The sequence below is a fragment of the Trichogramma pretiosum genome, unplaced genomic scaffold, assembly GCF_000599845.2.
Source record: "Trichogramma pretiosum strain Unisexual culture from Peru unplaced genomic scaffold, Tpre_2.0 scaffold67, whole genome shotgun sequence".
In the NCBI taxonomy this organism is placed as follows: Eukaryota; Metazoa; Arthropoda; class Insecta; order Hymenoptera; family Trichogrammatidae; genus Trichogramma; species Trichogramma pretiosum.
Window position 1 is genome coordinate 685,266 of NW_019641691.1, and position 12,730 is coordinate 697,995.

At 31.6% G+C, this 12,730-nt stretch overlaps 2 protein-coding genes across 6 annotated transcripts; one reads left to right on the forward strand and one right to left on the reverse strand.

Annotated features, from left to right (window-relative positions):
- Positions 1-73: 73 nt before the first annotated feature.
- On the reverse strand, positions 74-12,573 carry LOC106651085 (MATH and LRR domain-containing protein PFE0570w-like). 5 transcript variants are annotated; one of them, XM_014369430.2, is made up of 10 exons: positions 12,450-12,573; positions 11,524-11,747; positions 11,340-11,438; positions 8,582-8,680; positions 8,321-8,497; positions 8,175-8,235; positions 3,783-8,092; positions 1,439-2,858; positions 1,054-1,365; positions 74-782 (listed from the first exon to the last, which is right to left on the reverse strand). In XM_014369430.2, the coding sequence occupies exons 2-10, from the start codon at positions 11,611-11,613 to the stop codon at positions 568-570; spliced, it is 6,783 nt and encodes a 2,260-aa protein (XP_014224916.2). In that variant the 5' UTR covers positions 11,614-11,747; positions 12,450-12,573; the 3' UTR covers positions 74-567. The 5 variants fall into 5 exon arrangements, with proteins under 5 accessions (XP_014224916.2, XP_023317660.1, XP_023317659.1 ...); XM_023461892.1 differs by having other exon boundaries at positions 1,439-6,047; positions 6,783-8,092; positions 12,450-12,568; XM_023461891.1 differs by having other exon boundaries at positions 1,439-2,606; positions 2,700-8,092; positions 12,450-12,568.
- Positions 8,993-11,227, forward strand: LOC106651086 (venom carboxylesterase-6-like). Its single transcript, XM_014369436.2, has 7 exons — positions 8,993-9,225; positions 9,309-9,606; positions 9,688-10,064; positions 10,139-10,304; positions 10,369-10,704; positions 10,770-10,896; positions 10,960-11,227. The coding sequence occupies exons 1-7, from the start codon at positions 8,995-8,997 to the stop codon at positions 11,153-11,155; spliced, it is 1,731 nt and encodes a 576-aa protein (XP_014224922.1). The 5' UTR covers positions 8,993-8,994; the 3' UTR covers positions 11,156-11,227.
- Positions 12,574-12,730: the final 157 nt, after the last annotated feature.

Sequence of the window (12,730 nt, forward strand, 5' to 3'; positions counted from 1 at the left end):
ATAAGCAGAGAGTTACGAACTTGCTCAAGTTGCGCATACGGCGTTGTAATACGCGTGAGCAGCAATTTACGTCACTCACTATCTTAGGAGCGGGATTTTTGTTCAATACTAATGGTTTTATGAGTTTAGTTTATTTTTGGGATATTATTGATTTGATAGTCTTGTAATTATCATTCGAGGACATTATAAATAAAAATTAGCTACGAGATTATGACAAAATGAAAAGATTCTGCAACATTGATGCAATTTAATAAGTTTAAAACAATTAACATAGTTTTAGATAAATAAATACAATTTTTTGGTATTTCATTATTTATCATCTAATATCTATACCTTCAACGAGAATTCCACAAAATATAACATTAAGAAGACAATTACATACAGAAATGTAACAAATACACTTTGAAAAAAAATTACTTTCACAATTTAATTTAATTATAATAATCTTATATTAATAATTTACAAGAAATAATCTATGTCTTAATATTGAACAACTAGTCGTCGTGTAATTTAAATAAGTTTTGTACAGTTGATACACGATGAATTCTATAAATTATCAAATTATCACTATAATGATAATTTGAATTCTGTTAAACTCAATTTTTGTCTTAGTATACCAGTCAAGATGAATTCAATTGAATGTACTGTAACAGTATTCGGAGCCTTTTCCATGAATTTCAGCATTCTATCTAAATCTGACTCCTCTCCAATTATTACAAGTTTTCTGTCCCAATTCTTCGGAGCTCTGACTAAAGCTTTACCCCCGTTAGTAATTACTAATTCTGCAAGAATTGGAAATAAAATTAATGCAAAAAATATTAGAGTATATACATTTTTCTTAAAAAAATAGTATAAATTCCCAACTCATTATTAAGACTTTAATAACATAAATTTGCGTAAAATTGACACTTTAGATTAACTTCACATAGTTGAAAATATGTTCTTTAATTTGATTAAATTTCAAATAAGCATTGAAAATACTTAATTTTTAAACAACCTATTGTTTCCAATTGTAAGAACTGAAAACCTCCCTTATGTACTTAGTTTATTTACCTTTCAATTCGGGTACTGATATTGTTTTCAATCGTGGTGCAATCAGAACAGTGTAATCCTGAAGAAGTTTCACATTTCTTGCTCTTTCTATACTGTCATTCAAATTAAATCTATAATTAGATTCAGCATCTTTATCTTTCAAAATATAGTCATCGTAATTTAAAAACTGCTTAGCTTTATTGCTAGCATCAAGCCATTTCAATGACACAATTGAAATACCACGACTTAATGAGGAGAGAAATTTAAAATCTTTTTGAACTTTTTCGCAGACTACAACTGAGCACCTGGAAATATCATCAACTTCCATGCCACCTATAAAAATAATTGCAACCACATAATACAAACTTTTAATTTTAAGAGTTATCCAATTTTTTTATATACATACCCAATTGAGATACAATTTTACGGTGATGCACAGAAATTTCCCCAATGAATAATACTTTAACGGCAGTGGTGCTATCTGTCAATATTGACTGTTCATTTTTAATAAATTTATTCCTTGTTGGTGAAACAGGCGGCGATAAATTAGACATTTTTCTTTTTGATCTTGTTGATCTTACACTATCTATTAATAGTGAATTATTTTCGTCCTTTTTAACTTTTTTCCGCGTTTGTTTTGTAAGAGCATATGTAGATGCTGAGTTCACACCCTGAATGGATTCATCTAAACTCTTCTTACGTTTACCTCTGATAGTTTTTGAAGTAGAAATCTTCGTTTTTAAACTTCTATCTGGTGAAGTTGAAATAGTAGTAGTTGAAGACATACTATCAAATTCTTTTTCATCGATTTCTGAATTTTGGGATTTCAAATTATTTTTTATTCGTTTAGATTTTCTAATCGCAATTGGTGAAGTAATTGAGTTGGAAACGCTGGCCATTTTTGTGTTTCGAGTGTTATAATTTTTATTTTTTATTCCTTGATTACTGTTATCTTGAGTATCTGCTGAATAGTTTGAAACTTTTTTTCTTTTATCATTTCTACTTGAGGTATTATTACCAATAATTTTTGAATTTTCCAACTCAATTTTAGTAATTCCAACGTGATTTTTTTTATTTTTTAGTTCAGTCTTTTCCAAATTATCTACTTTATTAAGCAAGACTTTCATCTCTTTTGAATCGTCTGATTTTATAACACTAGTAGAACTTATGTTACCCCTAATTATTGATCTATCTGAATTTTTGGGATCGTTAACCAATTCCTGGCTTTTATTGAAGGAGTTTTCTTGCTTAAGACTATTCATTTTGGCAAGTCTCAACTCTTCAAATTCATCAGAAGAATCTGAATCATCTATTAAGGCATTTGAAATACTTTTCGCGACTTCTGGAAAGTTTTTTTGATTTCTCTTCAATTGATTGCTTTTACTATTTTTAGGAGACCTCGAATTATTCTTTACATTAGAATCTAATTTGAAATTTTCTTTCAATGATTCATTTGGTTTACCCCTAGTTTTGGAGCTCTTTTCTACGAAAGATGGGGGATCAGGTATAAAATCCCGACGAGTTACTCTGATGGTTGGTGCGAATTTCTGGTCGTTTTTCGGAACAGCATCTTTCTGTTTAAACATAGACACAGTGTTAGCAGATAATAATAGTTGCCGATTTATTTTGTTTGTTAAAAATTTTTCCCGTAGAGGAGATATAAGTACCGATACTTTTGGTAACTTGGGTATCACTTTACTATCTTTTTCTTGTCGAGTCCCTCGCTTAGTGCCCTGTCTTTCGTCATTAGTAGTCCTAGTTGTCGTCGGTACTGTCGCTAATTTCATCTCGGGATGATTGACAGGAACTAGCGAAACGTTTGGTACCTGAAACACGAAGGTATCCTTTGAAGCAATTGTATTTTCACTCTGAACTTGTTTTCCCTGCCCATCCCCAACAATATTAGCATCGATTTCGTCATTATCGTCAGTATTGTCAAGTTCAGTAGAATTTGAATTTAGTTGATAGTTGTCAGACGCACATTTACGACGACGTCGACTAGAGCGCGTTGGCATGGATGAACTGTTCTTTGGTGTCTGGAGAGTAGAAGAGAGTTTTTTGGTTCCAAGAATTTGTGGTTGTTTTAGGAGCTCATGGCAACGTTGGCGCAAAAGATTGAACTCTTCATCGTCAGAATCGTCCAAGTTCTTATCATCAAGCTTCGACTCCAGTTGGTTAAAAGTAGCTCGACGTCCTAGAAATTTAGCTGGCGGTAGGGGTTTGTACTCCGGAAACATCTCTTCTGAGCTGCTGTCTGAGTCGGTATCCACTTGTTGGAATGTCGCGTCTGGGTTATTTGTAACCAAAGTCTGTGGAGATTCATTTTGTGCAGTCAAAGTGCAATTGGATGTGCGTCGTGTTCGCCTACTTTTCGTTTCATCAGTTACAGGAGGACCAAGACTTGCTAAAATATCGTCTACTGAAAGAGGCTTGGGTTCGCTCGGAGGTCGTGATTTCGGTTTCGTGTCAACAGGCCTTTCTAAGTTCTCATAGATAAGATCGTAACGTTTCTCAGCATACCAACGCCATTTAAGAGGAATTTTAGTTGGTTCAATTGATTCGACATCATCGTCGTCATCATCGCTTGGTGCGGCTAATTGCGAAGCGGTGGCCGGACATTCTTTCGTACCGGCTATTTTCACATCGGGTAAATTGTCCAGTAAGTCATCGGAATCACTAGATTCGCTCGCGATTTTACTTTTAAGCTGTGACCCACCCATTAAATTAGATTTAAGCCTATAACTACCGACCTTATCATCTTCATTTTCAGTCGAATCGGCCGAGACGAGAGTTTCACTTTCAATTGCTTGTAGGTCTAAGTTAAATCCTCGTGTTCCTCGGGATAGAACATGCCTTTTTTTGGAAGCAGAATTTCTAATTTTCGGTGAATAACTTGACTTAGAAGTTCCAGGCTCACTTCTCAATGATGCATTCAAATTAATATTTTTAGGTAAACTGAGACTAAGACGCTTTCTACTCGGTGTGGAGTTAACTTCGATATTGGTTGTAGCTTCATTGTCAGATTGACTATCACTAGTAATCAAAGGGCATACAGCTACTCGCTCTTTTGATTTGACACAGTTTAAATCGAGATCAAAACCTATAGTGCCGCGTCTATAACATATCTGATTTTCGGTTTTACTACTCTCGCTCCCAGAGCTTTTCTTGGATGTTTCACCTGTTGTAGTAAGTTCTGATTTCTTTTCTTCTGCACTTTGTTCTGATTGAGATTCAAGAACATCTGTCAACTGCTGAGTCATCATAATTTCCGGTTGATGAGATGATACATCATTAGAATTATTTTCGAACATTTCACAGAGATTTTGTTCAATAGTATCATTAAGATTGGTATTTAATGTTTTTGATTTAGAAGAAGAATGAGAAGTTGGTTGATGAAAATCTTCGATTATTTTAGAACCAGAAATTTTTCCTAGAGTTGGTGACGATTTGGTGTTACTTGAATTTTCTTGACAACTATCTTCAAGTTGACTCTCCTCAAGAATATTTTTGAGTTGTTGGGTTTGCAACGTGGACTTTGCAACAGTAAGCTCTTCTTCTGTATCTCCCTCAAATATTTTTTCTAAATTTTCTTCCATGTTTTGAAACATTTTTTCTTTTGTGTCACTATCGTAACTTGACTGTCGAAATCTTTTTCTAGGTGATACTTCAAGTTCATTGGAGAAACGTTTCGATCTGTTGATGTTACTCGCATTTTTCATTTCATTTTTTGTTTCAGCAATAGACATATCTCTTCCCAAATTATTAATGCTAGTACTTTCATCAGGATGACTACATCGTCTTGTATTTGGTGAAAGAGCTAAATCTTCATCCAACTGTTGTGTTGATATTTTAAGAGTACAAGGTAAATCAATTTCATCAAAATCCTTTTCTTGAGGTAAATCACAGCTGTCATTGAAAATGAGTTGTGTTGGAGCTAAAGAATCGTCGTCTTGATTGACTGTAGAACCAGGAACATTTTTTTTTGTCCCTTGAGTTGCAATTTGAGTTACAGCTAAATGAATATCTTCGGTATCAAAAGTAGAAGTATTAACTGGTTGGGTAGGACCAATTTCATCAACATCATCGTCTAAAGTATTTGAAATCTGTGCATTTTTTATTGTTACAGAAGATTTTACCAATGATTCTGCTTTAACGAAAGAAGCATTTGGAATATTTACGAGTGAACGTTTGGATTTCATTTTTTCTTCATAATCATCATCAAATATATTATCATCAGATTCTGGCGAGGGTGATCTTTGATAAATAAAACTGAAACTCTTGCCTAATGAAGTTTTGTTTGTATTTAAAATTGTACTGGAAGTTTTAGAACTTTCGAAAGTTTTGGATTCTTTAGTTTCAGTTTCATATGGAGCAAAAATATCTTCATCATTTTGAGAAAACAAATCCAATTCATTGTCATCAACTTGTGCTAAATCTTTTTTGTTGAAAATACTACTATCATTCTTCGACCTATTGTCAAAAGAAATGTTTTTGGAAGAATTGAATTGTTTTTTCATGTTTTCTGTTGGGGATGAAACTAATTTACTAGAAGAATCTATTTCCTTACTAGAATTATTAGAGCTTCCATCAATTTGTTTTAATGAAATGGAATCATTCATTGTCTTAGAAGTATTTTTTCTTTCTGGTTTCAAAAGTTTCGGAGATATTTCATAATTTGAAGGAAAAACTTTTTTTCCTGAAGAATTTCTTTTTAAAGAAGTATTAAAAAATTCACCATCTTGAGTTATATCCATTTGGTTAGACTTAATTGAAGCAGAGTGTTGTTTACGTGATATATTTTCAAGTTTGTTACCAACCGATGTGTAAGTAGATGATCTATTCACGCTTTTTGAATAAACTCTCCCAAATTCTTGAGTTTCAGCTTCTTGTAGTGAATTTTTGACAGCAGATAAACTTTGGAATTTACTGAGTTCTTCTTTGCTGAATTGTTGAGTTTCTCCTTCACCAATTGAGTTATTCTGATTGGTCACTTTAACTGATGCATTAAAAAATTTCTGAGTCTCCAAATCACTAATTGATTCTGGTGTTTGGTTTGAGCTACTCTTGTTCATTGATTTACTGAGGGATTTGGGTGTATGAAATTCACTTGGTTTGGCTAGCACATATTTTTGTGTTTCAGCTTCTTCCAAAGAACTGCTCATAGAAGGAGAATTTTTGTGTTTACTGAGATCTTCATTAATAAATGATTGAGTTTCTTCTTCATCTAATAATTTTCTAGGTAATATATTTTTATGAAATTCTTGGGTTTCCATATCATGAATGGACTTAGTAGATTGGTTCAAGTTACTCTTGTTCATTGATTTACTGTGGGATTTGGGTGTTTTAAACAAACATTGTTCATCTAGTTCAAATTTCTGTGTTTCAGCTTCATCCAAAGAATTTTTGAATGACAGGGAATTCTGACATTTACTGAGATCTTCTTTAATAAATCTTTGAGTTTCTTCTTCATCTAATAATTTTCTAGGTAATTTATTTTCACAGAACTCTTGGGTTTCTATATCATGAATCGATTGGGTAGCTTTGTTTAAGTAACTCTTTTTCATTAATATCCTGTGGGATTTGGGTGTTTTAAACAAACATTGTTTATCAAGTTCAAATCTCTGTGTTTCAGCTTCATCCAATGAATTATGGATAGAAGGAGAATTTTGCTGTTTAATAAGATCTTCAGTAAATGGTTCAGTGTCTTCATCATCCAATAATTTTCTAGGTAAATTTTTTTCACAAAATTCCTGAGTCTCCAAATCACTAATTGATTCTGGTGTTTGGTTTGAGCTACTCTTGTTCATTGATTTACTGTGGGATTTAGGTGTTTTAAACAAACATTGTTTATCAAGTTCAAATCTCTGTGTTTCAGCTTCATCCAATGAATTATGGATAGAAGGAGAATTTTGCTGTTTAATAAGATCTTCAGTAAATGGTTCAGTGTCTTCTTCATCCAATAAATTTCTAGGTACATTTTTTTCACAAAATTCCTGAGTCTCCATATCACCAATTGATTTTGGTGATTGGTTTGAGCTACTTTTGTTCATTGATTTACTGAGAGATTTGGGTGTTAGAAATTCACTTGGTTTGGCTAGTACAAATTTTTGTGTTTCAGCTTCTTCCAAAGAACTGCTCATAGAAGGAGAATTTTTGTGTTTACTGAGATCTTCTTTAATAAATGATTGAGTTTCTTCTTCATCTAATAATTTTCTAGGTAATATATTTTTATGAAATTCTTGGGTTTCCATATCATAAATGGATTTAGTAGATTGATTCAAGTTACTCTTTCTTTTTTGTTCAATTGAAGATTTGGGTGTTTTGAACTGATATGCTTTGTCCTTATTTTGGGGTGAACTACTGTCATGGAATTTCTGAGTTTCAATTTCATCAAATGGATCTCCTATTTGTTTCAGAAAATTATTTTTGTTTGAGTCACTATTATTTTGGGAATTATCTAATCCACACATTTTTTGTTGTTCAAATTTTTGTGTTGCAGCCTCATAAAAAAAATCATCAAATTTTTCGATTTTACTATTAGATTGTTCATCATTAACTTGACATAGTTCTTTGTTAAATTGTTGAGTTTCTGCTTCATTAATTGATTCATTCAAAACATCTGACAAATCATCAGTAAAGCATCGTTCTTTTACTTCTGATTCATCAATTTTGTACTTTTGAGTTTCTGCACTATGTATAGATGCATCAAATGTTTTACTTGCGTGAAGGTGTGATGAATCATTGCTTTTGTTAAGAATCTTTTGAGTGTCAGCACTGTATATCGAAACATCATTTGATACATTTTTAGAAATATTTAACTTCCTATTATCAATTTGTTGTTTTTCTTGTTTATGCATAATATCATTATGAACTTGCTGTGTTTCCATTTCAAAAATGTTTTCGTCCGATTCATTATGGTTACCAACATCTTTTGATTTTTGCGTTTCTGCAGAATAAATACTGTTATTCAAATTTTCTTTGTACGATACATTATGACTTGTTGAATCCTGGCCCAGATTTACTGTATATTTATTACTCCCATTTCTTGATGTCAATTTATCTAAAATTATTAAAATGATGTACACGTTATTGATTTATTTTTCATATTGCTTTTACATATTTTGCAATCATTGAAACTTTACCGGGCTGAGTTGCTTGGATTACAGAATCATCAGTATCATCTAAGTTTAAGCTATTCTCATTCTAAAAATAAAAAATATTTTTAATAAATGCTTAGCTAATAAAGTATATTTTTATTTTTATATAATTAATAAAAAAGATTATGTACCATGGAAGTATCAGGTGTTCCAGGAATCACTATATGTTTTCTTTTAATATTCAAAGGAGTACTTGACACAAAAGAATCATCAATCGAACCAATAATATGGAGCTTTGCTAGAACAGTACCAAATCTTACTTCATCTCCATTTTTTAGCTGATAATTACATTCGGGTCTTAATTTGGACTGAAAAAGATAAGTATACTTAGTTATTTTACTAATACTAAAAGCTATTTTTAAACATTGACATGGATTTTTTCATCAATTTACATTATTTATTCTTGTTTTGTTACTGGATTTAAGGTCTCTAATGAAAATTGTTCCATGATGTGACTGGGCTTCAATTTCAGCATGAAATTTAGAAACTGTCTGTAAAGAAAAAAGAAAATTATTATTATGCCTAAAACAATTTTATTTTTGAGAATATAAACATGTAACAAATAAATGTTAAAAGTAGAGTTATTAAAACAATGTCATACAATACATACTATTTTATATTTTACCTTGAGGGCATTTTTAAAAGAACAAAAGAACATATCATATTTCATAAAGCAGTGTGAAATAACATATTAACTTTACAGAAGACAGCTTGGAAACAAATGTATACATTACATATTGTACCATTAAAATATGTAAGTTACAAAAAAGACAGAAATTATTTAAATTCATTTTTCTTCTCAAACATGATAGTTGTCAAGTGGATTTCATTTTGTCTCTTGCCAAAAATGAAACGTGAGGTAATCATACTAACATTTATGTTTGTGATCATCGATTCTCAAAAAAATGAACCTACAGTACAAACTTCTTCTGGATGGATAAGAGGATACTACAAAAAATCATATCAAGGTAGACTCTATGAAGCTTATGAAGGAATTCCTTATGCTCATCCACCAGTAGGAAAATTAAGATTTCAGGTGATAATAACTAAGATTAAAATGGTTTTATGACATCATACAATACAATAATTTTTAATTCCATTGAAAATAAATATATAAAGGCACCAAAAAAAATTTCACCATGGACAGAAGAACTGATAGCAACAAAGACTCGTAAAGAATGTATTCAATATAGTCATATACCAGAAAATAAAAATGAAAGGGTTGTGGGGGATGAAGATTGTTTGTATTTGAATATTTATGTACCAACTCAAGAGAGAAATATTTCATCACTGCCAGTTATATTTTGGATTCATGGGGGTTGTTTCCAATATGGCGCAGGTTCAATTTTTGGAGCAAAATATTTAATAGATTACAATGTTATTTTGATAACAGTCAATTACCGCTTAGGAGCTTTTGGTAATTTATTTAAAAATGAATAATTATTAATACAATATTAATATTATTTAAATCTGATTCAAGTAACATGTAAATTATAAGGATTTTTAAGTACTGAAAATGGCATTGTTTCTGGCAACATGGGACTGAAAGATCAAAGTTTAGCTTTGCAATGGACTTATGATAACATTGGAAATTTTGGAGGAAATAATACAAAAATTACTCTTGCTGGACTGAGTGCTGGAGGTGCCAGTGTTCATTATCATTATTTATCTCCTATGAGTGCTGGCCTATTTCAAAATGGAATATCATTTAGTGGAACAGCATTGCTTTGTTGGGTCCAAACAGAAAAACCATTGCAGAAAGCAAAAAAATTAGGAGCTTTGATGGGCTGTCAAACTAATAATACTGAAGAAATGATAGAATGCCTTAGGCATTGTCCATCAAAATCAATTGCTCAAGCTACATCCCATTTCATGGTAGTAGTGATTATACAGATAAATTAATGTAATCAAAATAAAGTAATAATAATAACTGTAATAACACATTTTAGCCTTGGTTATACAATCCTGTTACACCATTTGGTCCAGTTGTGGAAAAAACTGAGGATAATTTTTTTATAAATAAGAGCCCAGCAGATTTAATTGCAAGTGGGCAAATTCAAGATGTTCCATGGATTACTGGGGTTGTAAGTGAAGAAGGATTGTATCCTGCAGCTGGTTGTAACATTTTTGTAATAGTTTCAAATAATGGAACAAATAATGACACACATAATTTTCTCAGATTTTGTTGCTGATGAATTTCTATTAAAGAACTTGGACGATAATTGGGAGAAAATTGCACCATTCTTGTTAGATTATAATTTTACCATTTCTCCAGAAAATCATAGTAGAGTGGCAAAAAAAATAAAACAACATTATTTAGGATCTGAACCTATTGATAAAAAAACAGTCAAGTCATTGATTCAATTAGTGGGTGATAGATTATTTGTCATTGATGCTGAAAAAGCTGCTAGAATGCAAGCAAAATCTAATAAAAGTCCAGTATGGTTTTATTACTATCGTTATAGAGCAGCACAAAGTTTGAGTGACACTATGAGTGGAACAACTAGAAATTTTGGTAAACTTGTTTTACAAATTAATCTTTGCAAACATTCTTCTTATTTGCTAAATATTTTGTTAAAGGTGTCTCTCATGGCGATGATGCTTACTTAGTAATCGAACAATCATATATTGATCCTACAATCAAACCAAGTGACAGAGAGATGCAAAAAGATTTGATTAACCTATGGCTTTCAGTTACTAAAAATGGGTAATTTAACAGCTTTTTGAAAATATCATAAATTATTACTAAAATAATTAAAATAATCTATAGGATTCCAGATGTAGGGGTTGATTGGCCCCAAGTTGATCAAACCAATAAAGCATTTAATTATTTACAAATATCTGGACCAGGGCAGTTTGAAATTGTAAATAATAGTAACTTGGGAGAAAAAATATTTTGGAATTCAATAAATTTTAATGAAAACAAAATTGGAATTAAATCGCAATACGTTAAAGAAGAACTCTAAAATCTATTTTCTTTTATAATAAAATGAATAATTATTTAAAAGCGTTGAACAGGGTTGAAATAGAATTATCAAAGTAGAAAAATCAAAGTAGAAAAATCAAAGTAGAAAGTATCAATAGATTCTAATAATCAAGGTAATAATAATAAAATCCATGCAATATTATTCATTTGTAATTCTTTCATACCTGATTATCTATAAATACGTTACATCCTGGATGCCTGCCAATGGTTGTAGTACCTGTATAAATTTGATGAGTTTTTTCATCAATACATAATGTTCCAATCTGTAAAAAAAAATATGAACATTGCCATCATTGTTTTCATTTATATGGTATAAATAATTAATCTAAAGTCTGCAATCAAATGTACCAAAACTTTTTCATTAGGAACTTGAGAGGCTTCAACAGCTTGAGTTGCAGGAAAATCATCATCCATTGCTTGAGTAGCAGGAAAATCCATCTTGTTTTATTCTTTGATAACTTCGATGTTTCAATGGAAATAGCCAATTATATGAATCACTTCAACTAAGGGCTCACGAAGTACTCTGCAGAATCATTTGACGTTTTGTTGGATATATACACACAGCTCTAATCCTGAAAGGAAAATAATTTTTTTCTTCAAATGCTCCACTTTTAATTACCGAGAATTAACAATGCTCGAATCAGAAATGTAAATAAAAGGCGTAAACAATCTACATCGCGTATCATAACAAAGCCGGCATCAATACGACGGCATGTTTGAGCGCCAAACAGCATTTCTGAAATTATGTACGGCGCAACTTACTTTTTGTCCGTTTAGACCGAACTACGTAACTGACAACAGGCTTTTCGAACGACTTCTTTACTGGCCTTTTCAAATATTACGCATGTGCATTAAGAACACCGTGATCACTAGTTAATATCAAGTTTGAGAGAGTCACTATTGTTTTGTTTACATGCGATTGGCCGAAGTAAAAAATGGCGGCGTCAGACTGCATCAAAACCGCTAGAAAATTGTAATAATGGAGCTACTGTTTATTTTGACGAAGCAAAACTTTTCCACTATTTTCTATTACCATTAATAGAAATCGCTGCATTATCAGCGTTATTATTAATAATACGTAAACAACTTGATGAAAATACAGCATAATTATATAGTTAAAAACGGAGTTGATTTAATTCCGAGAAGAGAAAATATAGGCAGATTTTTAAGTTATTCACTTTTGACTTATAACAATTGAAATAGGTAGTTTTACTATTAAACAAAGCGCGCTCCAATTTATTTATAATAAAAGAAATAACTAAGTTCACACTTACCTACATGCAACAATCATACGCATAGCGTATGTTTTTCACACATACAGAAAGGACATTGGAATAGCTACTTGGGCCTGTAAGTAAAAATTCAATTTGTCGTTGTTCATTTGTTGAAGCAGTCGTTCCGGCTTTGACGACAGGCTGCACATAGAAAAATCAAAAGGTGCGGTGCGGCCGATTGAATTGATTGTCATACAACTTTTAGTTTATTCAAAACGTTCACAGATGGCGGACAACGAAATTGCAGCAGCCGAAGCGAATCTGCCTCTTGAAGTCTAGAC

What these genes read in the sequence shown, in the direction of transcription:
- LOC106651086 (XM_014369436.2), top strand. Translation starts at nt 8,995, where the DNA reads ATGATAGTTGTCAAGTGGATTTCATTTTGTCTCTTGCCAAAAATGAAA. An exon ending in TTACCGCTTAGGAGCTTTTG is followed by an intron (nt 9,607 to 9,687) that starts GTAATTTATTTA and finishes GTAAATTATAAG; the next exon opens with GATTTTTAAGTACTGAAAAT. An exon ending in CTTTCAGTTACTAAAAATGG is followed by an intron (nt 10,897 to 10,959) that starts GTAATTTAACAG and finishes AATAATCTATAG; the next exon opens with GATTCCAGATGTAGGGGTTG.
- LOC106651085 (XM_023461889.1), bottom strand. Translation starts at nt 11,613, where the DNA reads ATGGATTTTCCTGCTACTCAAGCAATGGATGATGATTTTCCTGCAACT. An exon ending in TTCCTAATGAAAAAGTTTTG is followed by an intron (nt 11,439 to 11,523) that starts GTACATTTGATT and finishes TTTTTTTTACAG; the next exon opens with ATTGGAACATTATGTATTGA. An exon ending in ACAAAACAAGAATAAATAAT is followed by an intron (nt 8,498 to 8,581) that starts GTAAATTGATGA and finishes TATCTTTTTCAG; the next exon opens with TCCAAATTAAGACCCGAATG.